The 26,862-nt window shown below is 42.2% G+C and overlaps 1 protein-coding gene across 1 annotated transcript; it reads right to left on the minus strand.

The window, feature by feature from the left end:
• Positions 1 to 889: 889 nt before the first annotated feature.
• On the minus strand, positions 890 to 18,933 carry SPTY2D1 (SPT2 chromatin protein domain containing 1). Its single transcript, XM_035539377.2, is given in 7 exon segments — positions 890 to 4,514; positions 6,638 to 6,715; positions 7,392 to 7,551; positions 8,358 to 9,479; positions 9,482 to 10,015; positions 11,452 to 11,566; positions 18,672 to 18,933. Coding segments are annotated over 7 exon segments (2,166 nt in total). The 5' UTR covers positions 18,732 to 18,933; the 3' UTR covers positions 890 to 4,417.
• Positions 18,934 to 26,862: the final 7,929 nt, after the last annotated feature.

Consider the following 26,862-nt stretch of genomic DNA (forward strand, 5'->3'; position numbering starts at 1 on the left):
AATTAAACTAAAAACTGCCCTCAAGCTAAGGATTTTTTTTTTTTTTAAATCTGAGTAAAATAGTTCTGTTGCTTCCAGAGAGGTATAGCTTTATTGGCCAGATTAAGATAACTCAATGTAAAATTTCCTTCTGCCTAAACAGAATATATTTGCTTTGAAATAATGACTGATTAGAACTATGAAGATGCGTTAAAAATCTCAGGGGGATTCCATACAAGGCAAGAACAAACAGGCTAAGATTTCATGCCTGCAAAGCAGAGTACTGGTTGGGCACCGATCAAATGCTAAGTGACTTTATATATGCATATATATATTTTATTTTTTTTTTTAAGCACAAGAGCGTACAAGTGTTCCCTTTTCAAGGAAAGGCGGGCAGATGGGTTCAATTTGATGATGGGTATTCATTTATCTGTTTGGAAGTAGTTCACAGTGCTAGCTGATCAGAACTATCATTGGTATTTACCTCCAACTGTCAAAGCAGTAAACAATTGCACAGCAGACAGCAGTAGAGGAGGTTCAGGTTCTTCACATGGGAATAGAAGAATCTGAGAAAGATGCTGCTTATGAAACTGCAGGATGAAACACCGTACTCCCGTTGGAAGAGATTAAAGGCAGCTTGTACGCTTGTTTATATTACCATTCTAAAATGCATGTTCCTTCCTTCAAATATAAATTAGGTTAGAAGACTAAATGTAAGAGACGCCAATGAATTTCAGCTCTTTTCTGAGTGCTTAAGCAACTCCATCAATTTTTCATACATTCTTGCTGGCTGCATGAGAACAAGAGAAGAATTTTTCTTGGAGAACATTCAGCCTAATGCTGTTTTGTGTGACATCTCTGAGGAAAACAGCAGAAAACAATCTGAAAAGTCTTCCATAAAGGAAACCAATGAGAAATAGCAGTGAAATGTTTAATGCCTGTAATTTATTGTATACATACTCTGCAAAACTTTTATATGCATTTGGTGTGTGCACAAGTATACACTTTCTTGACAGCACCAGAAAACAGTTAAGCTATGTACGTTTTAAAACCTGATTTGTCACATTGTGTAAAAAGACATTGTGCACAACTGATATCCCCAAAGAAAACCATTGGCTAAAACTAGAAGCACCCTTATTTACACACTAACACTTTAATATTGCATCACACCCACTCACCAAAATAAATAGAAGTACATTCATCACAACTTAAACACCAGTATCTGCATATATTTATTTTCTTTCTGACATGTTTTGGTCTCCAGAAATACGCACGCTATATCTAGAAATATGCATCAGCTACTAGATTATGTTACAAAATGCAAAAAAAATAGAAAATTAGTTTCCCTGGACAATATTTTGGGCTTTACACAAAAATAAATCCAGATTTCCATAGAGATCTCATATACTTCTTGAAAGATTTTTATTTTTTATGCACAGCACAGAGTTGCACAATAAGGCTTCCTGTGATATGCAAAACCCTGGCCTCCAAAAAGACCGCTGTAAAGTGAAACACAGCTCAAGTGTAAATACAAGACATTTTCAAAAAGTAGTCATCAATAGAAAGTGCCCTTCATTTGATTTAGCGTTATCAGTAAAGAAGTAGCTACTGTAATTGTGCAATCAAAGCCAGACCTGGAAGGTTTTTATGCAAAGTATGTCACCATTTCACACGATCAAGTTTAAGGATATAGAATCTGAGATAGCAGAAACTGACCAACCTTTTTATACTCCTACATTCATTATCTTTTGACACAATTTAGTATAAAAGGCACATTGTCAAACAGTGAATTAAAATCTAAAAACCAAACCAGAATTTCATTACATACAATTAAATCATTAGCTTAACATCAGATCCTCATAAACCAATATAAGCATTCTTTCAGTTTTTCTTAACTTCAAATTCTGATGCACTTTGGATGAGTACCGAAGTACTCATTCGATTAATAATATTAATCTGGAAATCAGCAAACATATTTTTGGATACAAGGTCCTTCCTAGATGATTTACAAATATGCAGCAAATGCAAACATTAAAACCAAACATTGTACAAAATTTGAAAAGCATTAGTATCCCATGCCAATTATGAGAAAGTACTTCTTGATTGTAAAATTACAAATGTGTCCTTAAATAATTTTTCATATGAAAAACAAAATTAAGCAATTGTTATTGTGCGAAGAAAAGTTATACAGTGTCTTAGGGAGGCTGGCAGAGCAGAGTACATTCCAGTCACCATCTAAAAGACCAATGACAAAGTGCTTTACAGATTAAGAAATTTAACTGTGTACAAAATGAAATAATCAGGATTTATTTAACCTATATTTATCTGAAATGCAGATTTAATTCCAAACTGAACCAATTTTGAATCAATATGGTTCTTTTGCTTCATACAAGACATTTTTTCCAACCAGGCAGGAAATTGCTTGCAACTGATAGAGTTGTCTGGGTTGACAGACCTAGAGCTTTTCTCCAGCTAAAAAGAATAATAATAATAAAAAAACACAAAACAAAACAAAAACCAAAAAACAAAGACACCACAACAAAAAACAAACCACAACTTGATGATGGTCCCAGAGGTCATTGCCACGTTTGGGTAATTCTAGGAGCTACAACAGGAAATTTCAGATGGTCCCATTAAGCAGAGTGAATACAACACGCTTTTAGACAAGCACTGCGATTACACTATCTTGAATGGTCTCAAGTGTATACACTGAGAAACGATTTGTGTTAGAAAGTTAAAAATACAGAGGAGCAATGATGGTTATCATCTGGGCTCCCTGACAGCTAATACTGAATTAGTTTATAGAATACATCCCAATAGCTTATGTCAGTGTTTTGCTAAGGCAGTGAAATGCTACACCATCAACAGAAAATGTCTTAAAAAGGCAAATTGTTTTTTCTCTCATTAAGAGTCAGATGTGTAAACTTCAGCAGCTTCCAAGATTGTTCATTACAGGTTGCTGTCTGAACTCTTTCCAGGAAGAACACTTAAACAGCACTCTGGCAGGAAAGGTTCCTATATTTCTACTCAGTGATTTTTCCTTTTTATTTCTTTTTTTTCCCCCAACGTATACCCCAAACCCTTTTCATACTTTTCTAAATACTTCTAGTATTACAACATAGCCTCAGCAGCTAAAGCCAGAGGTCTTTATCAATGAAGTCTTGGAGCTTGAGGCAAAGCTGAGTGGTGATACTGGTGAGCTTTGGAAGGGCAACCATGGGAATCAAAGTAGCTGCAACATCAGGTTTAAGCTTCAGACTCTCAAATACAACCCTTATTGACTTAAATGAAGCCAGTGTTGATAGTAAACAAATTCAGTTACAGTCTTTAAGTGCATAGCTAGAAATAATGTGCAAATATGGGCATTAGGTAACAGAACCAACTCTCCTGACATGCATTTTAGATTTTTGGCTTGATTAAATTACTCAGAAGTACTCACTAGTTAATATGAAGTTATTAATTCTAGAGAGCTGAAAATACTTTGAAAGTGTGCTTTTCAAATAGCAAACCTGATTAGATAAATAACTGCTCCACATTTCAGATCTCTGAACACACCTGATGCTTAATGCAAGAAAAAACTACAAGCACTGCACACAACTTGTAAAAGCAGCAGAAGCTGTTAGACAAATGTGAAGATTGACAGGGAAGGAAGGGAACTCCCAAGCATGTGCTTGAGCACAAAAGCACAGGTTACATACAAACACTAGAAATTCCTATTTTTGGGATGTGTATTTATCATACTGAATTTGATTGGCATTGAAATTCCAGACACAGCAAAAGCCAGCCTAACCTTTGGGTTGCAACCATAACTGTGCAATTTTTGCAAGTGATGTGCACTTTCCTGTTCAGAAATAAGAGGGTGCTAGTTTAGTTATTGTTTATGGGTCATCAGAAAGTATAAAGCACTTTATTGCTTTGAACATTTGTGGCAATGGCTGAATTTACACCCAAGCTGCTTCTGTACAGAAGATAACGTTTCAATACTTCGAGGCTCAACTCAGGAGACAAAGCAGGATATAAAGCAGTTTCTCTACATCTCAAAAAAAAAAATCAGGGAACAAGAATGCTATTCCTTCCTTTCAAGTGAATGCAAAATTGGTTTACTTTTATATGGGCCCACACAGTTCCAAGTCAGTGCATAGCTAGTCAATATTTCTGCTGGCATCTTGAACTGATTTAATCAATGGAAATTAATTTTCTTCTACCTAATAATATGCATTAGTGCATTAATTTCTTCATAGAAAAAAATCAACCCTGGCAGTATTAAAAATAAATATCTTATTTAAGTCAAACTAAAGCCTTTATTTTTCAGTTCTTTCATCCCTTTAACATATTCTTTTGCCCTCTAACAAGCAAATGGAAACTGAAGTTGAATAAGAGGAGATGTATGGAGGCAGAGGGTAGCAGAAAAATGAAAGAAGTCAACACCGTAAGTCAGTTAACGTGTCCTCAGCTTCTTAGACTGTCTCTTGCGTTTTAATTCTTCCTCTTCCCGTCTCAATTCTTCTAGGTCTTCCTGAACACCGAGTCTCAAGCTGCCAAATAAGTTGAAAGCCTTTACAAACTGCTACTCAAGAAACATGCAATTTGTCTTCTCCCCCAAGAAAAGAAATCCTAAATTACAGCTGATTGGAGCAACAAAGATTTAGATCAGTTCAACAATTTTAAGTTTTCTTCAATTATAGCAAGATTACAGTTTAAGAAAAGAAAAAAATATACCCCCAAAAGTCTCATCATTAGAGCAGAATCAAATCTTTTGAGGGAAAATAATTTAAAGTTTTCTTTAAAGAAATGACCATTACAAAAAAAAAGAAAACAGTTTTGCTAAGAAAGGTTGTTCTTTTTTGACAAGAAGCTGCTGAAACATCCATCAATTCTTGCCAAAGTAACTCTTACATGCAATTCATATCAGGACTGACTCATCAGCTTTTCTGAGGACCACCTACACCTTTTTCATTGGCAAGACTGAGAGCGGATCCGTCAAACAAGCAAGAGATTTCGTGGCAACTTCCTGACTTGAGGCATCTACCTGAATGACACTGCCTTACCCTCAGTCCAGCTAGCTGCCTGGACTCTGGGGAGCAGGCAGAGGGAAGAGATGCTGCTGAATAGAGCATGTTCTGGCTATGTCCTTGTGCAGTCCCTTCAACTTCCTAAAAGTCAGTATGTTGAAAGAGATACTGAAAACAGTATCTGCGGTCACTGACCTCCTCTTCAATGGATGATGACTGGATAGTCTTGCCGGTGTGATACTAGCAATGCGTGTCGCAGAGCTACTGTTTTGTGATCAGTCCCTGCCTGATTTGCAGGCCTACTAAGAGCATTTGTGCATCCACAGCTCAACGTGAAGCAGCAGATAAGGCAGTTTGCACCAAAATATATCAGGGTCAACTACATAACCATCTGTCATCATTCAGCTGCTCTGGGGTAACTGCTCCAGAACAGGCTCTAAAAAGGATTTTATGCCTAAACAAGCAGAGAGAAGTCAATGAATTCAGGAAACTGCAGAATCCAGATTAAGAGAGCAAACAACAAGAATCTGTGCGATCAGTCTCTGGCTTGAAGCATCATTTTCCATTTCAACTTAGAATTTAGTAATTTTAGTGGGCTTGCTTGATTAGAAAAAAGCTCCTCACATCAATGGTTAAACTTTTAACCAAACTCAGTGAAAAATAGCTGAGGATAGGAAACAGTTACACTGTTTTACTCAAATTCCTCATCTCTTCTTTTATGTTAGCACATGTAGTTAAAAGTTAGCGAGGTACTAAGCTTTGCAAAACCTCACTCTAGGTCTTCAACGCAGAATTCAGTAAATAGCAGTATCACTGTAAAATTTCAGTTATTTCTCCATTTAATAGACTACAGCTTTGCATGAGCTGCAGCTATTTGTAAGAGTAGGAAGGAATAAGGACACTGACTATAACTTTAAAAAGATGCAAGTTTACAATACTTGAGGCACTCCATGAAAAATATAAAAATCTTAGAACAAAAAAAAAGTGACTGTATATTTCCAGTATTTTCCATTACCTATAAAAAAAACTTCCATAACATTTACAAAACTTTGGTAAGGGCACTGCAGACATCTTCCACCAGGCATGGAAAAAAAAAAAACCAAAAAGGATCAGTTCTTGAATGCCAGGTTTTGTAATAGCTATTTAAGAATTGCACAGGTCTAGAGGCCAAAACCAATAAGAAAGCCTAGTCTTCATTTTTGAAATTGTTGATTACAGACGTGTGTCAGAGCATTCTTTATATATGCATGCGCACACAAACCACAGATGTATATAGATCAAGACAAATCTTTTTCCAGTCCTCAAGAACGAGCAAAAAAAAACATGTTTGGGACAAATTGAAGGGTTTGTCATTTCAGTCAGAATTCAAAGTATTTGCAGGAAGACTTATTGGACTAAGTTGGTAAAACGTCTACTAGCAAAGTTTGCGATGCACTGAATGCATAGAATGAACATACAGAACTTTTTAACGTACCCACTATTCCACTGGCACTCTGGTTGGCTGAGCTTCATCTTTTACCTAAGCTTTCCTATCAAAAATGTAAAGACTTACTTTCCTCCATTATAAAAAAAAGCAGCAAATATCCCCATGACTCAGAAAATAAACAAATCTCCCAATTTCTATTTTAATTTAAATCCAAGCATACCTCCTAGCTTCTTCTTTCTGTTGCTCTCTCCAGCTGCTCTCCATATAACGTAAGGCATAATCACTTTCATCTTTATATCTGGAAATTACATATTAGTGTTTAGCACACAGAAAAACACCATCATGTACAGTTCAGTTATGAATTTGCATCCTTTTAGAAAGAAAAATTACCTTGCCACATATGGTTACATTAACAGTTTGAAAGAATCTAACTTAGAAGTCTTTAAAATGCTTGCTTTCTTATACCTTAGTCAGACACGAGGAAAGTATTTAAATAAGCCACAGTCTTCTTTTTCCAACAGTTCCTAGACATACAAATATGCTACCTTAGATCCTCTTAGAGAACTGTTAACACTGTTGCATTTACCAGTTCATATCCAGGCAGCTACATTCATGAATTCTCAAATACCGACTGCCATAGGAAGCATTTTAACACCTTATGATAGGAAGGAGTTACTATGGATTAGGTAGGAGAGAAGATGAAGAAGCCATGCTGTTCATAAATTATGTCCTGCTTGCATCAAATATTATTGCTCCCCAAATATTATTGCCCCAACATGGCAAGCAGTGTAAAAAGTCAAAATCCCTTCTGCACAGAAGGGGCTCTAATGCTCATTAAATTTCTGCAATGCAAAAAAAAAAAACATTTTTTGATCTCAGCACTTCACTTGTTTCCAAAGTTTTTATTCATTGAACTATATTCATCTTGTTCTGTTGCTTGCTTTGCAATAGCTTAAAATTTACATTTCTCATACCTTTTCCGGTCATATCCAAATATCTCCCGAATATGCTTTGATATTTCTTCTTGGGGTTCGCCTTCATCTTCAATGAAATCATCCATTTCAGAGTCGTATTCATCGTCGTCATCATCATCATCTATTTGTCTTTTGTAACCAATAGGTGGTCTCCCAATACCTTAATGACAAGGGAATTAAAAAAAAAGATGAATTAACATTAACATACCATTACTTTAACGGTACTTCTCCTTGTTGTACTTTGGGCACACCCATTTCGTTAGCTCTGGCCTTCAACGCAGAAAACTTCTGCCTCAAGCTAATGAGCAATTCTCAAATTCACTGAAAGGAAGTACTTCCTCTGTGCTGTGCTGTAGAAGATTACGTATCAGTATCATCAACTGCATCCTGAGCAAACAACCAGACAGAAGTCTATGTTCCTGGTCAGGGTTTTCTGGTACTAATTGCTATAGCCCATACTGCTTGCTCCTGCTCAGAAATAAATTTTTGTAACTACTCATTGGTGAATTTCCCCAAGCACTCAACTAACAGTCACAGGTTTGCTGTGTTGTTTCAGTTTTCATGTGCTGCTTTAAGCATCTGTTATTTAAATTATCTTATTTACTAAGTTTTTAAACGCTAAGAATAATTAAGCAATGCAGGAATTGAATCCTTTTATTCTTTTCCTTTAAAACCATCCATATCCCACCATCCATGACAGGTTGCTTAGCTTTCTTTCATCAAGACCTTACAGCCCAGGCCCTCCTTTCAAGGAATATGAGAAGGGGTGAAAACAAGAAGTTGCAAAGCAGAAAAAAGTATTCCACTGTTAAATACACTCTTTAAAAGACAAATGTGTTATTTTGTGCAAGTCTTCCTAATTGCATCTACAACTGTCAAAGACCTCCACTGACCTCAACTCAGACTTATCAAAGACATGGAACAAATAACATAGTCAAAAAACTTATTTGCTACAGAACTTCATACCTTGTGAACGAAACACGGGTCTATGCCCTTGTAGAGGTCTCATTCCATTTATCTGTCCATTGCTAGGCCTTGTGACTAGGTTTTTAGAAGAAATTGTTTCCGACACAACAGTACACTTAGGCTTTACAGCTGTACCCAAGCCCGGTCGCCCAGGTGCTGGGTTTGGGCTGACTCCTGGCCTTCCTGGTCCTGTTCCCGAGCTGCTGCCTGGGCGCCCAGGTCCCATGCTCGGGCTGACCCCCGGCCTTCCTGGTCCGGTGCCCAAGCCACTGCCTGGCCGCCCAGGTCCCATGCTGGGGCTGACTCCCGGCCTTCCTGGTCCTGTTCCTGTGCCGCTGCCTGGCCGCCCAGGTCCTGTGTTTGCGCTGCTGCCCGGCCTTCCTGGCCCACTGCCCGAGCTGCCGCCTGGCCGTCCCAGTCCAGCACCTGAGCTGCTCCCTGGTCGCCCAAGGGCCACGCCTGGGCTGCCACCCGGCCTTCCAGGTCCCATGCCTGAGCTGCCACTTGGCCTTCCCGGTCCCATGCCTGAGCTGCCACCCGGCCTTCCCGGTCCTGCAGCTGAGCTGCTGCCCAGCCGCCGAGGTCCTGGGCTTGAACTACTCCCCGGCCTTCCCGGTCCCACACCAGAATTGCTGCCTGATCGCCCGGGGCCTGCGCTTGAACCGCCACCTGGATGCCCAGGTCCTCCCTTTCCTAAGCTGCTGCTGGCTCGCTTTGCATTGGAGTTGACTTCGTGTTGGAGGGCTGCGGCATTTCCCATTTTCACGTGGGCAGGCCTTTTCAGGCTGGATTCTTTAGCAGAGGGTAGCCTCTGAGCCCCGTTGGCCACTGGTTTTGAGGATTGTACAGGAAAGCTTGAGCCAGACTTTCCTACACCATTGACAGGTAATTTACTATGACTGCTACCAGTAGAGCTTTTTAAGGAACCATTTTGGGAGGTTTTTACTTTTTCCATTTGACTCGGTCTGGAAGATGATGACCGGGAGTGTTTTTCAGTCAATGCTGGTGCTTTGGATTTCTTTTCAGTACCGCTCATAGAAGAAAGGCTGCCTTTTGGAGAGGAATGTTTATCTACTGAGCTTTTGCTAAGTTTTGCATTTCCACATTCTTTCAGAGAAGTCACTTTTTTGAAGAACCAGATATTCCTGTATTCTTAATCTCCTTCTCATTTTTCTTTTTCTGCATTTCTACTCTTTTATTTTTGCGTTCCAAATACTCCCTCTCTCTCAATTCTTCTGCTGTTCTGGGTCTTTCTTCTATCTTTTTCACTACTTTTATTTCTACTGGTTCATATTGTTTTTTTTCAGCAAGTCGCAGAAGATCTGTGAAGTTTAGAGGTGCTGGTGCACTTTTGGGAGGTGCCTTTGGTTTTAGAGCAGCTTTGGAAGGTTTCTCATCATATTCTTCTTGCTCCTGCTCAGATTCTGTTTGAGCATATTCAAGTTGCTCAGCTTCATCTTCTGTTGGATACTCAGCCTCTGGAGCCTGAGCAACATTCTCACAAGTCCTCCTCTTTTTAGACTTCTCTTCAACAGGAACGCCATTATAGCCATAAAAGTTATCCTTTGTTCGTGAGGCCATAGCTCTTGCTTTCCTGTCATGTTTCAGTTCAATACGTCTAGCCAAGAGTTGTTCTTTCTTTCTTTTTTCTTCCAATGCTGTAAAAGAAAATCAGGAGAAAGTTAAGCAAAAGCACTACTTTTTATTTCAGTTTCTTCCAACTGATAAACCATTTAAGACAATAGCTTAAGGATATCTGGCTAACAGCTATTCACAACAGACCAGAAAGTGATCCAGGTCTGCCAACAGGGCAGCCTGATCCACCTGAATCAAGTACTTGCATAAACAAAGGTGAACAATTACGCCAACTACTGCTATTACAAAACTGGCTGACGTGATTCAACAGAAGCCACTGTCAAATGCTATACAAACTAAGGAGAATTACTGTGTAAAAAGGTACAGGACATATGGGATCTCTGGTGAAAGGGAAGAAGTTCTGAGATTGAGTAAAAGAATTCTGAGTGTACAAAATTTAGTATCATATGTTTAAGTGAAGGCAGGGAAAAGGAGGGATGAACGAGTATTGGGCTGTGGGAACAAGAACTGGAAAACAGGCTGAGGTGTAGGAGGGGGAGGGAAGCAGCCAGACAGATGAGCAAGCTGCAGGTCACTGCATCTGTTCAGCAGTGCCTTGTGCACCATCTCCACAGCCTGCCCTACTGAACTGTTTTAGCTATTTTCTGCATGAGTATGCTCTTTATCTTAAGTGTCTTGTGTGTGATCTACTGACAAAATTCATGCTGAACTAGCTGGTGAATAAAATGAGATCTGAGGGCTACGTACTAGGGAGACCAATGGTGTGGATGGGGGCAAAATACCAGAAAGACCTGGGAAGAGGGGGGTTTCCTGAGCATCACTTGCTAGAAACTGGATTGGGCTACTCATGCTGCATTTTATAGGGGTTCCTGTAAAGGCACCATGCCCTGCCTATGTTATTTTATTTGTCAATGGCCATGACTGTACACTGTGAGTACAACTGTGTTTCATGCTCAGTCTTGCTTCTGGCTGGACCTGGCAGCAGGGATAAGGAGCTGGCTTACAACTGGCCCCGGAGAGAAAGACAGTCCTGGGCCACCCTGTCCATCAGACTTGGTTATAATAAAAGTGGGGAAAAAAAAATGGCTTAGGTAAAGCTTTTGCCACGCCAATTTAAAAATCCGGGCTTTATCGAGAGAGCAGATTAAGGCAACAACATCAAAAACTCTTACCACGTTTTGACACAAAAACAACATTTCAAAGTAATGTTAACAAAAATTCAGGATGCTTTCCTGAAATCTCTCTCCACCTTAATTACTTCTTGGTCTCCACCAGTAAATGCCAGTGTAGCTGACTAACATTTAAGTCCGTTGGAAAGCATGCAAACATCCCTGGCCATAACTTTTCCACTGGCTATCCCTCAGCATCAGCAGTTACACGCATCAATTCCAAAAGCAAATGTAAAACCCTATTTGCAAGAGCCCTGAATAGGGTCAAAGTCTCAAAGAGTCAATGAAAGTCTTCCACAGGATATATTCTGGGCTGCTTCAGCAGTTACCTTTTTTTCTTTTTTCTTCTTCCTTCCGTCTGAGAAATGCTTGCACTGCTGCAGACTCGACACCCTTGACTTTTGGAACCTTTTTGGGAGGACCAACAGCCAAACTGTATCTTTTCTGCAAAGAAAAGATAAGCATGTCAGAAATGTTGAGGTGTACAATTTTTCTGAAACTGAGGAGTTTAGTAACAGTCGCATGCTTTAGTTTAAGTGTAGAGATGCTACAGAATACTAAACACTGGATTTCCAATGAAGCTGACGGTGCACTCAGCTTCAAAAAGAAGAAACAAGGAGCCAGATGCCAGGTAGGAAAACTGAGAGAAACGAGTAAAATGCATCAGACTGAGAAGGGATGCAATAGCTGCATCAGTGATGGAGTAGAATTATTTCAGTTCAGCCTCAGTCTCTGACCAAGCCGCAAACAAAAGCAGAGTACAGCCCAGGCTGCCAGAGTCTGTTCAGTTCGCAGGTCCACGAGGCCCTTCAGCTTTTCCATGGATGCTCATTTCAGTTTCAGGCTGTCTTACTCAGTAAAAATAAGCCAATAAACTCAAATAGGGCATTAGCCCAGAAGTAAGCTGGATTTGACTTCACTAGCATAATTAGCAGATTGATCTAAAACCAGTGATACTAGTTTCAGTTCCTGCCATAGTGGTCTTAACTTGGCTCCTTGGCTGCTGTATGCCAAGGAGCTGCAGCACCTTGTGATGCACAGAACAGCTGCCCTGTTACAACACGGGCAGTTTGGCCACGTTGCACTCGGCTGCACTTCTCACTCGAGATCACCAGCTGAGACCAGGACACAGCTGCCGCTTCTCACCTGGCAGGCACACCACTTGCTGGCTCATTTCGTCCTGAAGAGAAGCAGCAGGTTTTGATACAACGTCCTTTTGCTTGGAAGTAGAAACGATAAATAGAGCCGTTTGCTTCCAAGAACACCCTATGAAAGCCCTACAGACACATGGCTGGTGTGGTGAGCCCCACAGACAGGGCTGCACAGCACACCGTGCCTAGGCACCTGGCAGTGCTGCGCACCTCGGGGCTCTCGGCATCTGAATGGACACAGGATCTGCGCTGTCCCTTTTCTCCTTCTGTTACCTCCCATAAATTGTATTTTTAATCCATACATTAGAGTCCAAGTGCCGCCCTTACTGGGAGCTGTAACCAACACTTGCACTAGTGCAGCTGCACCACTCAGACATGCCCTTCCACAGGCATACCGACCACCAGGCTGAGCTTCAGAATGATAAATGGGAAGGAAAAGACTTGCTACATCTCCCCACAAACTGGAGAAAAAAAAGCAACAAGACACATACACTCGCCAAGATAAATACGATAGATGCCAGTTAAATCTAGAAGCAGGTAGAAAGCACAATAAATTCAGAAAAGAACTATTTGAGGTTTCATTCCTGTTTATTTTTTGTTTGTTTTGATTTGGTAGCAAGCCGATTATAAGCCCAGGCAAGACCTACATGGTAAATTAAGCCTTATGAAGCCTTGTACAGAATTATGAAAGTTAACAAAGACATGAAAATATCTAGCGAAGACAGATACATGATCCAAGTATTTAAAGGACAATAAGCTGGCAAGCAAGTAGCACAACTTTCTGTAGGTTTCAGTAACATACAATGGAAGCCTTAGGTCTAAACTGATTCATTGAAACAGCACCACCTGAAGAGACACTAGGATTACCTGATGTTACAGTATGTAATGCCAGGTATTACCTTGTGTATACAGATACTATGAAGCAAGGTTCAGAGACTTTTAAATGCAGCCAAAACTGGCTCCAAAAAGGGCAGCTGCAATACCAGCTGTCTAGAGGCATCTTTACTAATTTCCAAGGGACTAAAACTCTGAAGCTACAGCATCCTTCTACACATTGCAGTACCGTACCCTGACATGTTTCCTCAGCGCATCAATGAGCTACTACAACCAAACTCGGTTACTGAAACTCCTCTATGCACAAGACCATTTGCCACAACCTGGGAACTGATTTGGGAAACCCGTATCACTCCAGAAGCTTCAGCTGTGAACAATTTTGGTTACTTTTGATCAAAATCGTTAGAATCAATGATGACAGCTAGGACCAGTTAAAGGATAAGAAGATGGACGGAGCTGGGCCCCTCTTTTTCAAGGGAAGCCGAGTCACTCCCCCTCCCAGCCCCATTTCTTCCATGCTGTTTACCACAAGTATCCTGAAGACCTCATGTTTCAGGAGACCTCAGCTGTACTGCAATACTTCCTCTCAATTTCTGCTCATGTTACCCTTGACTTTGTGGCCTGAAGTAATCCAGCATGCACAGTCTAAATTGGAACAGATAGAGAGGCAAAGCAATCCCCACATCATCAGGGAAAATCCTTTCTCAAGGAAATCAAAGCAAATCAGTGCGTTTGGAACAATTGAAGGTACTCTGTAGTATACTGATGTTTGGCATAAATCAGTGTTGTACTAAGTTAAACATGGCATGTTTCACAATCGGTAACTTCATTTGGTAAAACTTGGTTTAATTATTCAACTTGTACAGTTTTTAAATACAACGACGAAAGGATTTTCTAAAACAGTTTTAGGCAGAAGGAGCACTTTTGAAAACTGCTAGACAGCAGGGACTAACGTAGATTGATCTATCCCATTAGGAAGCCTTATAAAGAATTAAAGTGATGGGGAAGCAGTTTTCAGGCTTTGTTTTGCTGCACTACACCCAACAGTCCTACCCAGGAGCAGGTTTGTGAAGCAGCCTGACAGACATGCTGTTTGCTGACTGCCACTAATGTGAGAAATTGTGCAAAATTCAAGATTTGAAGTCTTCCTGGCAGCAGCATTTCTTAATATTGACTAACAGCTGAAACCACAGCTAAGCATTTCATAAATGAGTACAGAAAGCTCTGTACCATGAATCACCACTGCTGTTGACACACGTTGTGCACTTTCAATTAAAAACGCGTACGATAACCTGCTTAAGTTAGTCTTTCTAAAAGCACTGAAACATGCACGTGCTCCACAATCACCGATAAAATACCCAACTTTCAATGCAAATGAACATGCATCAGACTCCAGGTACAAGTGCCTGACTAAGTCAGGGCACATCACTATATCAGCAGCCAGGCTGCGGCAGCTGCACTACCTGGCTTTGTTATCACCGAGGTGGTTAAGTAACAGGGAAACAAACATTTAGCCCTAGAAGAGAGCAGGTCAAGCTATCCCAGAACAGTGCCCTTCTCAAATTGCGAACAGCGATTACCTCTCCAGGTAGCACCTGCAACAGCTCACTGCCGATTGCTGAGACAAAACGGGCCCTGCTTTAGCCAAAGAATAAAGGGAAGGCTGCAGAAAAGCCTTTCTTCAACTGTGTCCCCTCAAGAAACACAGCCTCTTCCCATCAGTGAATGGTACTCCTGGAGGAGCTCTCCTCTGATGTTTCTTGTTTCCCTTTACCTGTGTGAACCCTGCCATGACTCCCCACCTACCCCGTCAGAACTAGCACCCAGCCAGCAATGCCTGCCTCTGAACCAAGCCCTGCGAGACACAAGTGACAGATCCTGCACCATCCCATTTTGTTGTACAGCGCCTGCACACGCTGCACTCTGCTCCACGCCTGCACAGCTGAGCTGAAGGCAATCCCCACTTGTGCTACTAAGGACAGGCAGCTTGCACAGGTTGTCTCACACATTCTTTACACTGGCAAGTTCAACACAGCCCTTGTGAACACAGCTCAGATGAAGCCCCCCACACCCATGTTTGCTGCTCCCTGCTGAGCAGTCCGCTCCTGGCCTGCGCTTGGATGGCCACTGCATCTGCTCTGCGAACCTTAGCTCACCCTGCAGCTGTTGTCTCCTGGCGCACACACGTGTGTAAAATGCTTTCCCAACTACCACTATGAACACCGAGTTATGGCAGTCAATGGCAGTTACCAAGCATGCTTCAATTTGTATCATTCCCTGCAGGTTGTAACCACCTTTATAAATACTGAACGATAAGAGTCAGCTGTTCTCATCTCTCAAAACCCACTTAACAAGGTCACCAATTGTATGAAAAAGTGTAAAAAAAAAAAAAAAGTAAAGTCATTTGAAGATTTTGCAACTGCTGTCACAAGACCTAAGCTGAACCATTAACTGAAAAAAAAACACAATTTTCTTCTGTTGAATATTGCTTCACGCAGGAAGGCGGCATACTTTGTTCTTTCCTTCATGCAGTGTATTGTGGTCCCCATTTCCATTCATTTATGCAAAAAGAGATTAGGAATAGGAAAAACTCAGAGTTTTACACCTTTTAGTCAGTGTTTGTAAGAGCCTGGAACTTAACCATCAAGTCCAGTTGTTAAATAAAAGCCCTCTTCAACCCTTTGCCAGCTTTACTACAGATCTTGCTGTCCTCGTTGGCGCTGATATAGCGCACGAAGCATTGCCAGGCCCTGTTTTGAGACAGGTTTTAGCCACACGATAAGTGTTTGCAGATCAAACAGGAGCCTGATTCCACAACTGCGACCCGTGCTTCACAGCTACCCTTCCTCTAACTCTCGAAGGGCTCCTCCTGCCTGGAGGCAAGTGTTCAGTAGTTTGTAAATTACAGTGTCATGGGAAAGCTCTGTAATAAGTTCTGGTCCTCTGAACAAACTTCTGGATTCTGCTGTGGTTTTTCTTCCCAAATACTTACAATGGCTGCACTTTAAGGAAGTTTATTATAAGGAGTGAAACGTAAACCAAGTTTCCATAAGTGCATGTATCTGTCAGTTTTAGCGGAGGTTATTTTGTAAGGATGCATGCTCCTGTGCATCAGTCTGACTTAAAGCCAGACTTCAGCCTGTGCTGACGTGGATGATGAGCTGTTTCAGTTTCAGGGCACCTGTCTGTGGTTAAATCTGTTTCAGATTTCAAGTTCTCTCCACTGATACACCCGCTGTGAAAAGGAACAGTGACCTAGGTGAGGTTGTTTCTAATAAATTATTAATGACTGCAGAATCAAGAGAAAATAAAAGGATGACTTGGTTCTTAAATATGCTTTGTCTGTTTTTAAGTAACTCTTATTTCATTTCATACTTTTAGAAGTATCTTCCATAAAGACCTCAAAGTGCTTCACCACATCAATTATGCCCCATAACAGCGTGTACCAATCTCACTGTGAAGAGAGGGGGTGCTCAGGCAGGATTTACATCGAACTGAGTTCAACAGTTGCGACTGGTATCATATCTAATCAAAGCCAGTCCACACTGCAAGTCTAATGAACCACGGAACATAAAACAACAAGATACACACAATACTGAAGCCCCCCCAGAATGCTACATGAGAAAGAGAGACATTTTTCAACAACTGATTTAAAGATTATTAGTGACACATCATTAATACACTAGTTTAGATATATACTGCTCTATTTAGAAACCCAACCTGATGCAATTAATAGGGCCCTGGAAGGTTCATTTCTTTCTAACCTATTTCCACTGGGAGATGAACAAGCAGAGCTGTTTTTACAAGGACATGATGCAATACTATCCCCCTTTTATGATACAGGACTATATTATTTCTTAGAAAGTAGAAACAATAGAAAAACTCAGCTTACTCACATAACTTGTGTGTTACTCTTTTTCATTACAGTAAGCAAGGAATATTTAATTCACTGCACTGTAAAGATTCTTTTAAACTCCTCAAAGGGAAATTCAGGGGATCTGCTGATTAATGCAACATTTCTGGAAAGCCATTAATATTACATACCAGTGAATTCTGCAATTCGTCTGTACAGTATTTTAATCAAAAATATGTATGACTACTTATATGCTTTTTACAGGTATGAATTTTATGCATTACTTTTACTCTAGTGGAGTGACTTAGATGTCAACAGATCAAAAAACCTTCACAGGCCTTCTTTTGAAGCCCAACAGCTGCAGATAGTCTCAAATAGTGCCAAGCACAGCTCCACTTTTGCTCGGAGACCAAGGTCATCTGACAGTTAAAAGCTGCACCACTAACATGCAAGAGAAGCAAGAAACCAACGCTGCTTCAGCTATGGATATAATTGCACTCCCTCTGCATGAGTTAATCAGGTAAATCCTAATCCTGCCTTTTCTAAAAGCAGTAACAAAACCCTCCTCACCCATTGCACAACGGGTAGGACTGCCTCCCCTAGCACAATATCTGGGATAGGGAGCATGGCAGATGTTTCATCAATTCATCATCGTAATTCATAACTATGTGACAGGAAAGAGTGGTGCAGCACCTAAGAACTGCAAGTGAAAACTAAAGAGGTTGAAATAAATTTTACTACAACCACCCAAAACCAGCTTTGTGAAACAAACACGGTGTTTTAAAAGTAATAAACCAGACATTTAAATACCTTACAATGTTTACATAGTTGCTATTTTCCTATTTATGCTACAAATAACATCTCTATGTAGATTCAGAGGCAAACTTGATCAGACTAAATACAAAAGATGTTACAAATGTATACATTTACAAACGTATACAAAATGTATGTAAATGTATACATTTTATGTATAGAAAATATGTTTTATGTTTTAAAAACACAGCAGGATCTGATGAATTCTGTGTACCTACCATGTGGTTGGTCCACACCAGTGACTGGTCACAACACTGGTGAACATTAACAAAGTTTAAGTAGTGATACAGAGAGTTCAAGACAAACCTCGATCCCGGAGTGTCTGCTTCGGCAGTGTCAGACGTAAAGGCTACTCTTTTACTCTTTTTCCCCACCTTTTATGCTAAAAGCCTCTACCTGCCCTCATTTACGCTGCTTTAATCACAGAAGCACAGAACTCTGACGCCTGGTTAAAGAACACAGAGGCCAAGTGTCTCCCTGGCTGATGTCTGCCATAGGACAATATTTGTCACGCACCTGAGCACACACGGCTTACAGCTTGGTCCCGCCGAAGGAACGAAACCCGGGACACCAGCGCACCAGAAGGCCCCCGGCCCTTCCTACAGCCAGCACGCGGGTTATTCGCATCCCCGCGGCCTCGGTACCTCACGTTAAAGAGCGGCCTGCCGGAACGCCTGCCCCACAACCGCACCACAACGAAGCCGGCAGCCGCTGCAGGCCGCCCCTCAGCACTGACGCCCACCCCAGCACGGCCCCGGCACCTGCCCCGCTCCGGCCCGGCCCCCGGGGGGCCTTCGCCGCCTGTCACCGGCCCCGCGCCCGGTGCCTCGCCCCCCCCGGAGGGAAGGGGACGGGAAGGGAAGGGCCCCCCGGCCCCGGCGCCCGTCCGTGCGCTCACCGGCACGGCGTTGAGGCCCTGCTGCTCCGAGGCCATGACGAGGATGTTGCGGAAATCCATGGCCGCGGCCGGAGCCGAGGCCGCCGCCGCCGCCGCTCCGCTCCCCTCAGCGCCCGCCCCGCCCCGCGCCGCTCGCTTCCGGCCGCCGCCACCTCCCCCCCTTATGTCGCCTCGCCTCGCGCCGGCGTCACGGCCCGCGCGTCACTTCCGCCCTGACGTGAGCTTCGCTTCAGGAGCAGCAGCTCGGGGAAGGGGGGGGCTGGGGCCGTGCCTCAGGCGGTGGTGGGGGTCCGGTGGGGCCGCCCTGGGGAGCGCCGGGGGGCGCCCGCTCCTCCGAACGACCCCCCTGCCGCCTCGGTTCCTCTAAAAATAAACAAAACAATAAAAGTTCCTCTGCGCCCGGCTGCTTCTCGTCTTTTCGTTCTTCTAAGCTTTCTAGAAGCTGTCTTTTCGTTCTGCTCTCTCTCGGCACAAACTCCTCTCTAACGTGACGTGCGCCTCCAAGCCCGCAGCTGCCCGAGGCTCATGCTCTCAGCTCTTCCCTTTCTGTTTCCCCTGCGCTGCTGACAGGGAGGAGATTGGAAATTCTCCGTGCCTCCCACTATTCATTTATTCCTCCTCCTGTTGGTTTCAGTGGTGCTCCCACTTGCCTCAATACTATTTTGTAACGCCCTGCTTTCAGTTCCTCCAGCTTTCGGCCTTTACCAGTCTCCCTTGTGGCTCTTCCCCGCTGTCACTTTACTTTTCCATATCTGAAATTACTTTCTGGGTGTCGCTTTGAGCCCCACAGCAGCTCTGTGTAAAGACACCCAGTGCCAGCCTAAGCGGGGAGAGGAACGGGATGATTTGCCCCAGTGAGGCACTGCAGCGCTCAGCTCGGTGCTTTTGTACTTCCTGAGCCAGAGGAGGTCTGGAGCTGCTCCTGCAGGGCCTGCTCTGGTGGCTCTGTGTGGGGTCCACGCCCCTCATTTCCCACTGCCTTCGCTTTGCCTCAGTCCTGGTTTAACCCCTCACCCTAGAAGCACATCTTTCTCCTCTCCCCCTTTTTTTTTTTGACCCCAGTAAGAAACAGGCTGCGCTGTCTTTTTAATTGACTCAGACCTAGATTACATCTTCTGGTTTCCACCCTCCTTATTTTATTACTCTCTTTAAATTTTCATCTTAAGTATTGGTTTGGTTTAAGACCTTCTAGTCTGTCCTCCCTTACAGGCAATGGTTTACCAATGTTTCTCACTTTTTCAGCACTCTGTTTTCCCCTGTGACGCTGTCAAGAAGGTTACAATGCCATATTCGTGTGGTCTTATCTGCCACCTCATCGCTGCTGTGGTGCTTCTTTAATCAGAATTTCCCTGCTCCGTCTTGAATTTCTTGTATCTCCACTGCTCCCTTCCTTGAGAGGCCTCTTAGTGTGACTCAGATTCCTGTATAACAACAACAGTATTGACAGAGTGATGATTGTTACTCTTGGGCTTTTTTATTTGCTTACTTTGGTCTGTGTTGGAGTTGGCAGGAATACTTGGCTAAATGCAGTCGTCATTCTGCTGACTGTAATCCTGAGGGCGAGTGGAGGAAATCTCTCCCTGCCTCTAAAAGAGGACTTTTGAGCAAGCCAGGGGATGGCACTGCACTTGTTTGCCACGTGCCACTTTTTGGAAACCTTTAGCCACAGTTGTTACCTTTTCCGGTATATGACAATACTGTGGTACCACACATCCTATGGCAGAGGGGATTTGCATCTACATTATTACCAATGGGAGACGTAACGTCACTATGTGTATGCAGCAGGCACTTTATAGGGCGGTAACGAATGATTCAGCTGTGTTGGGATTCCCAGATTGCACCCATGGTATAAATGGCAACAAAAATAAAATCTAGCACGTTATGCATCAGCATGATGCCTTGTGCTCCAGTCTCTTTTTCTGTCAGATGTGCAACAATGAATGGGAACCTCAGTGCCGTGTATGCCTACAGCTTTGTCCTTGCAATATCTTAAATCACTTCCCCAGTTGTACTTTCTCTTCCATCATCTTTTCATACACTCACAATGTGACAATCTTATCCCGACTAAGTTGGCCAGGATTCCCAAGAACAGCTAGTCTGTCAGCGACAGTGAAGGAACAATTTATGTGCTTTTAAGCCAAACTGATATTTCTGCTAAAGAAAAAAGGAGAAAATGTTTCTTCCTCTTTTTGTAACTGTCTGATCTGTCTGATTCTGTGCATGCTTAGTCTCAAATTTCCTTTGCAAGAATTGTAAAATTCCGTGAATGTAGACCTGCCTCATCCAGAAAACCAAAATAACCTCTCTCAAATGTCCCCCAACCTGTAATTTCTGCCTCTGAAAAAGTTCAGACTGATTTACTGTTTTTGTTTTTGTTTTTTTGTACAACACTTTTTCAAGCTACAACTTGGTTAAGTTTTATTTTTATTAAACATCACATTAGGAAATCACTTAGAACTGGTTTGAAAACACTTAGAAAATATCAGACAGTATTCCACCAGAAACATGCCTTTGTTGCAAGTTTTTTAATCAGCTGTGTTCAACAACAGTTTTGCTCATCATGCACACTTCAGGCATGTGACTAATCCTATTAACTTCAAGTGTGTTTAAGTGTTTAGAGGATTAGAGTCTTAATTACAGGCCATCTGCAGAGGTCAAATATCAAAGACTGTTCTGAGCCTGAGTATTAGCATCTTCAGAATGAGTAATATTTGTGAGTTATTCTTTCCCCGTTTCATCCATTATCCTTTCTGCAGTAAGTTAAATGGGTGTTCCAACAAAGCTTTTATTAAATAAACCGGATTACCCTAATGTCCAGCAGACAGGTCTCTAGATCATAAGCCTTTTAGATGTTAGCAGAGCTGGCTGTATGTGCTCAAAAGAAGCCTAGGACTTGGAAAACACAGGTTTGAACAAATAGTTTGCATAGCATGGTGCCAGCCTGCATTATAGCTGCTTTGGATTTAAATTATTGACTACTGAGATTTTTTCCTAATGACATATTAAACAGAAATGGAAAGCAAGAGCCTTGATAATTAGCTGGTATTCACAATGTATAATTTAGACATCTAACTTAGGTGTCTAAATTATGACCTTCAGCTCCAAACAGGAATATCAGAAGAACAGGGTTGGGAAGTGTCTCCTTCCTTCCTACTGCCCCCAAAGCAGGATCAATTATGTGTAGGTCATTTCTGACATATACATGTCCAATCTGCACTTGAAAACTGACAAAACAAGGCTGTCATACCTCACAGTAATCTCTCCCTCCATTTCCTTAGCTGCACCATGGGAAGGCTGCTTCTAGCATATAACCCAGACCTGTAGCCCACGAGCCTTCTCAGCAGATGAGTGTGCTGCCCTCTCTCTCAGAAACACAGTGTGGGTATTCAGGGACCCCCTGAATATGCACCAGGTCTCCCCCTTCTTCAGGACTAACCACTCCAATTCCACCAATATTTCCTCATAAAACCTCTAAATCACTATTCTAGCCAAAGCAGAATACTGTACACCAACCGAAGGTTTACTAGCCCCAGGCATAACAGAAGAATAGCTTCATTTGCCTGTCAAACAATATTCCTTTATATATATATATACCCCCCGGTGCTATTTGACGTTTTTTGTGGTGGTGTGGCGTGGCTGACTCCTGTTCTGTTTGCGATCCATGCTAACCACCAAGTATGTACTGTGATGCTATCAAACCAGTAATTCCACAACCTGCGTCTGTGACGGTGGAAGTTCTGCCAAGAGCAGCGAGTGAAAGCATGTCCTTTGAATCACATTTTACCCCTGACTGTACTTTGCCAAGTTCCTTGAGGTCCTAGCCCTGTCCTCCAACACTTGCTGCCCTTCCCAGCCAGTGGGCCTGGTAAGCAGTTTATCTTCTCTGCATTCCAAATTATTTTTTAAAAAATATCAAGTTGGTGCTGTGGAAATGCTCCTGCAGAATTCTGCTTGATGTGTCTGGCCAAGCTAACAACCTACTCTTGCTAATTATTCTGTAGATCCAGTTTTGCACCCAGTTGTCCATTCGCGGTTTGTGACTTGCTTATGAGACAGCTGGTCATGGGAGACAGTGTTAGAAGGCTTCCTAAAACCACGGTATCTGCATCGGTGGCTTTTCTGCTATACACAGGAGCAGTTACCTAGTCACTGCTGGAAATGAACTTGTTTAACACGATTTATTCTAGACAATGTAATCTCACTGGTACTTATTTCAATTTTCTAGGTACTTAAATGGGTCAGAGAGAGAGGTTTAACTCGAGCAGCTCATTGTTTAATGGGTCAGCTTGTCACGGAAGTGGCACAGCTTCCTAGCACAGGAGTGCAAGACAGACAGACTAAATTCAGAGAATATGAACTCCTCTGTAGGTGTTCTGAAATTACCAGTGCTCTGAAATGTGTATATTTTGAATCCAGAGCAATCACAAAGCATCACTTTTCTATTGCTGTACATTGGGGACAGAAATCCACAAGACAGCAAGAAACAAACTTCACTAGTCTTTAAGAGCAATTTCAAAATAATAATAATAATAAATATATATATATATTTTTTTTTCCAGGACAGTTTTCAGCTTCATGCTTTAAATGAAGCCTATAAGACTTTCTGGTATGGAGATAAGTGCAAGCAAACACATTTGTGCCTCCACGATCAGGTTAGCCCTGCAGCACTCTGACACTGCATGTGAGCATTAATGTACCATACCCTACAGTCAATGGATGAACAAGCATCATAACAGGAAAGAATGGGGTCCTGTGGACCACCTATCGAATCAGGACATTACTGATGAAAATACTAACATCTTCATGAGAAAAAAAAAAAAAAAGTCTGCCAGAAAATTAGGATAATTATACTGAATAACAATAGCTAAAGGCATTGCAAAGTATTTGCAGTGTTCTCTTAACCAGAGGAGAAATAAGAATAGAAAAAAAAAAGTAATTATACTTAATTTAGTTTAGTTTATTTAATAGCTTAGTTAGCTTAAATATCTTGAAAGTGCCTGTTGCTTAAACATGTCAAAAATCCACAAAAATAAATATATGGGAAATAGACAAAAAACTATAGTGTGTGGTGTACACATATATAGATAGTAGGTAGCTATTCATAAGAATTATGGAAATTAGATGCAAAGAAAAGATTGTTTTATAAGAACATCCTCCTCTCCAAAGTGGCTTAAAGTCACTAAAAAACAAACAAACAAAACCATGCCATCATAGTAAACATGAAAAAGCAGTATTTAAAGGTTGAAATGCAAATCTCGTGCATAGATGCTATAGCATTAACAGGAAATCAAACAGCACATGTAGGACAAGCTGCAGAGCATCAAGAGCTTTCCTCCATGATGAGGATTAGGCTGATTTGGGTTGCTGGAGAACCCAAATTTAAAGGTTGAAATGCAAATCTCGTGCATAGATGCTATAGCATTAACAGGAAATCAAACAGCACATGTAGGACAAGCTGCAGAGCATCAAGAGCTTTCCTCCATGACGAGGATTAGGCTCATTTGGGTTGCTGGAGAACCATGAGGCTTTGGGGACAGCATCCCAGATAAGAAAACCCATACTGAGAGACAACTGTCCCAAGATGATGAGCAGTTTCCAGCTGATCCCTCATTCAGTGCTGGGAAGCCCTCTGCCCTAGGAGTTGCCCTGAACCAAAAGCTGCTGTCTGCATTTCATCTGAGCTCCCGACTATGAGACAAAGTATTTGCATGGAATACAAACGCTGAGTATGAAAAAATGGTGTTTCAGCTGCACAGAAAGCATGAGTTAGCAGCATTGAGAAGCAGAGAACACGTGCATGTGCGTGCAGTGCTAGATGCACAGGTGCTGGCTGTAGTTACTGGGCTGGGAGTCCTTCTCGGTCCTTGAGTCACACCGAGCCTCCCGACCCAGGAGGATGAAGCGTGGTGTCATCTGCGTGCCAGCTCGTATGACTGATGACACAAGTTTGTGCTTTCTACCTGACAGCAAAAAATACATATAAGCTATAAGAACTGAGAACAACGGTGGATATTACAAAGCCAAAGTTTAGAAATTAAGGAGCTACCCTTGGGAATCCCCGAAGAGCAGGGGGAGATGAGCTGCTCTACAGGACTTTTATTCCTTATTTGTGCTCCCGGGTTTCCTTTGGCTTTACGAAGGCAGATGGCGCTGGTGTCTTTCCAATTGCAGCAGCTGGAGCCTACACCGTGTGGCGATATTGCACAATAGCATGTTCAAATAAGCATCTGTGACCCTCTTCTGGTGCCAACCGTTGTTGTTCATATTGGCTGCTTGTCAGGCACTTTTGCACACAATACCTCCTGCCTTGAAAGGCTCTGCATCGCCTGGCTGTGGGTTTCGAGTCCCACGGGGTCTTCAAGGAGGAATTCTTTGCACAGAGAGCTGCTGGGAGAGAAGTAAATAACAAAAAGAGCATACTAAAGGTTTATTTATTTTACTGAAAGTATTCAATGCTCTTTGCAATCATACATGCCTGTGAATCTGAGAAATGTGTGTTTGCCACAAGCAGTTGCAGATGGTTGTGGCATCTGAAGCAGATCAAATGGATTGTACATTTTTCTCATATTGTTCTGGAGCCAAAGCATCTTCTTTACAACTGAAATATTTGGATTTATTTCCTAAACAGTGCTGAGATCCTGACTGGAAGATCTACATCAGTTTTTGGGACCACGGCGTTTCTGAAAGTTAGGCTCCTGGCTGTTTTTACAGATCACTATTATATTATACATGAAAACAAAAATATAATAAGATGCCAAATGAAAGCAACCTAAAATGAACTGCTTCTTGAAACTCTACCCCTATCTAGCTATTGCACCTCTTCATCTCAGCCTCTCCCTGCCTCAGAGAAACTCGTGTCCAGTTTATCAAGTCCCCCTGCCCTCCATTATTATCAAATCCAATCTCTTTTGCATGTTATCAGGGAACAAACTCCAAAATTGAGGGTACAACACACCTGCACCTCTCAATCAGGTCAAAGTATTTTGTTGTTTCCGTTGCTTATGTTTGGCTAATGTAGCAAAGTGCAATGCAAAACCACCTAGAGAGGGAAGTTTGTTTCATTTTAAACTGATTTTACTCATAGGTTCTCTCACAGATGGATCTCACTCTTTCTTTCTCATGCATAATGACGGAGATGCGTGTGGCCACGTCGCCTGGCCAGGACCCCTCTGGTACAAGCCAGGAGCCGGTGGTGACCCAGCATGGGCAGTGCCTTCACCAGCTGGGCACAGTCCCTCAGAGCTGGGTACTGATAACAGGGTCCATCAATGGGCCCAAACAGGGCAAATTAATGAACCAGGTCCAGGGTCCAAACAAGGCAAGTTAGTGGATCAAGTCCGGGGTCCATATAGGAGCAGCAGGAGATGGGACCAGAGACAAAGTTTGAAACAGAACTGCTACATAGGTCCAAGGTCTACCTGCTGCCCCCACCATGGGGCTGAAGACAAAGCTAGAGTACAGGTCCAAGGTCCACCTAGAGGACAGGGCTGGAGTCAAGCTGCCTCCTGAGGTTTGCCAGATCCAGGTGCCTTGAGAATCTGCAGAGATTAAACCTTGCAGATAGAGATTTAAACGAGATCCAGGTGCCTCGAGAATCTGCGCAGCGTGTGCTGCGATCTCAGTGTCCTGCTGATTTTGGCACATCTGCCCGTGCTTGTCCTTTTTCCTTTCTTGATGTTTCTTGATGATTTCGCATCTGCACATTGCCATTCGTGCCTCATCCATACCAACCTTAACGTTTCTCTGTCAAATCCCTACGTACTGTCGTGTTAGAGAAGTTCTTCATCTGGTGGCCAGGCTGAAAACAATTCACTGCAAATGAGCTCTTCAAACATCAACAGGAAACTAGTGCAGACTGAAAACAGCAGCATAAGATGTTACCTGTGTGAAAAAGAATTTAGCAAACAGGCTGCTGCCTCTTGCATGAGCTCTGTCTTCTGAGTTAGCCCCCATATTGAGCACTTTACAGTAGTATAATCTCACACGCAGTTTTCTCAGCATGGCTCTCCTCAGTGATAAGTTGTATTTACCAGGCAACTACTATAGTCAAAAATCAAGAGTGTTATATTTAAAACTAATAAAATAAGTTCTTGATTAGCATATTCCGGTAAGTCTGGCATCTTGCAGTGTGCTGAACCTCAGTGTAGGGGTCGTGGACTTAGAAATAAAGAATGTAAGGTCATTTGGAGCA

Source organism: Cygnus atratus, chromosome 5 (genome assembly GCF_013377495.2).
Source record: "Cygnus atratus isolate AKBS03 ecotype Queensland, Australia chromosome 5, CAtr_DNAZoo_HiC_assembly, whole genome shotgun sequence".
NCBI lineage: Eukaryota > Metazoa > Chordata > Aves > Anseriformes > Anatidae > Cygnus > Cygnus atratus.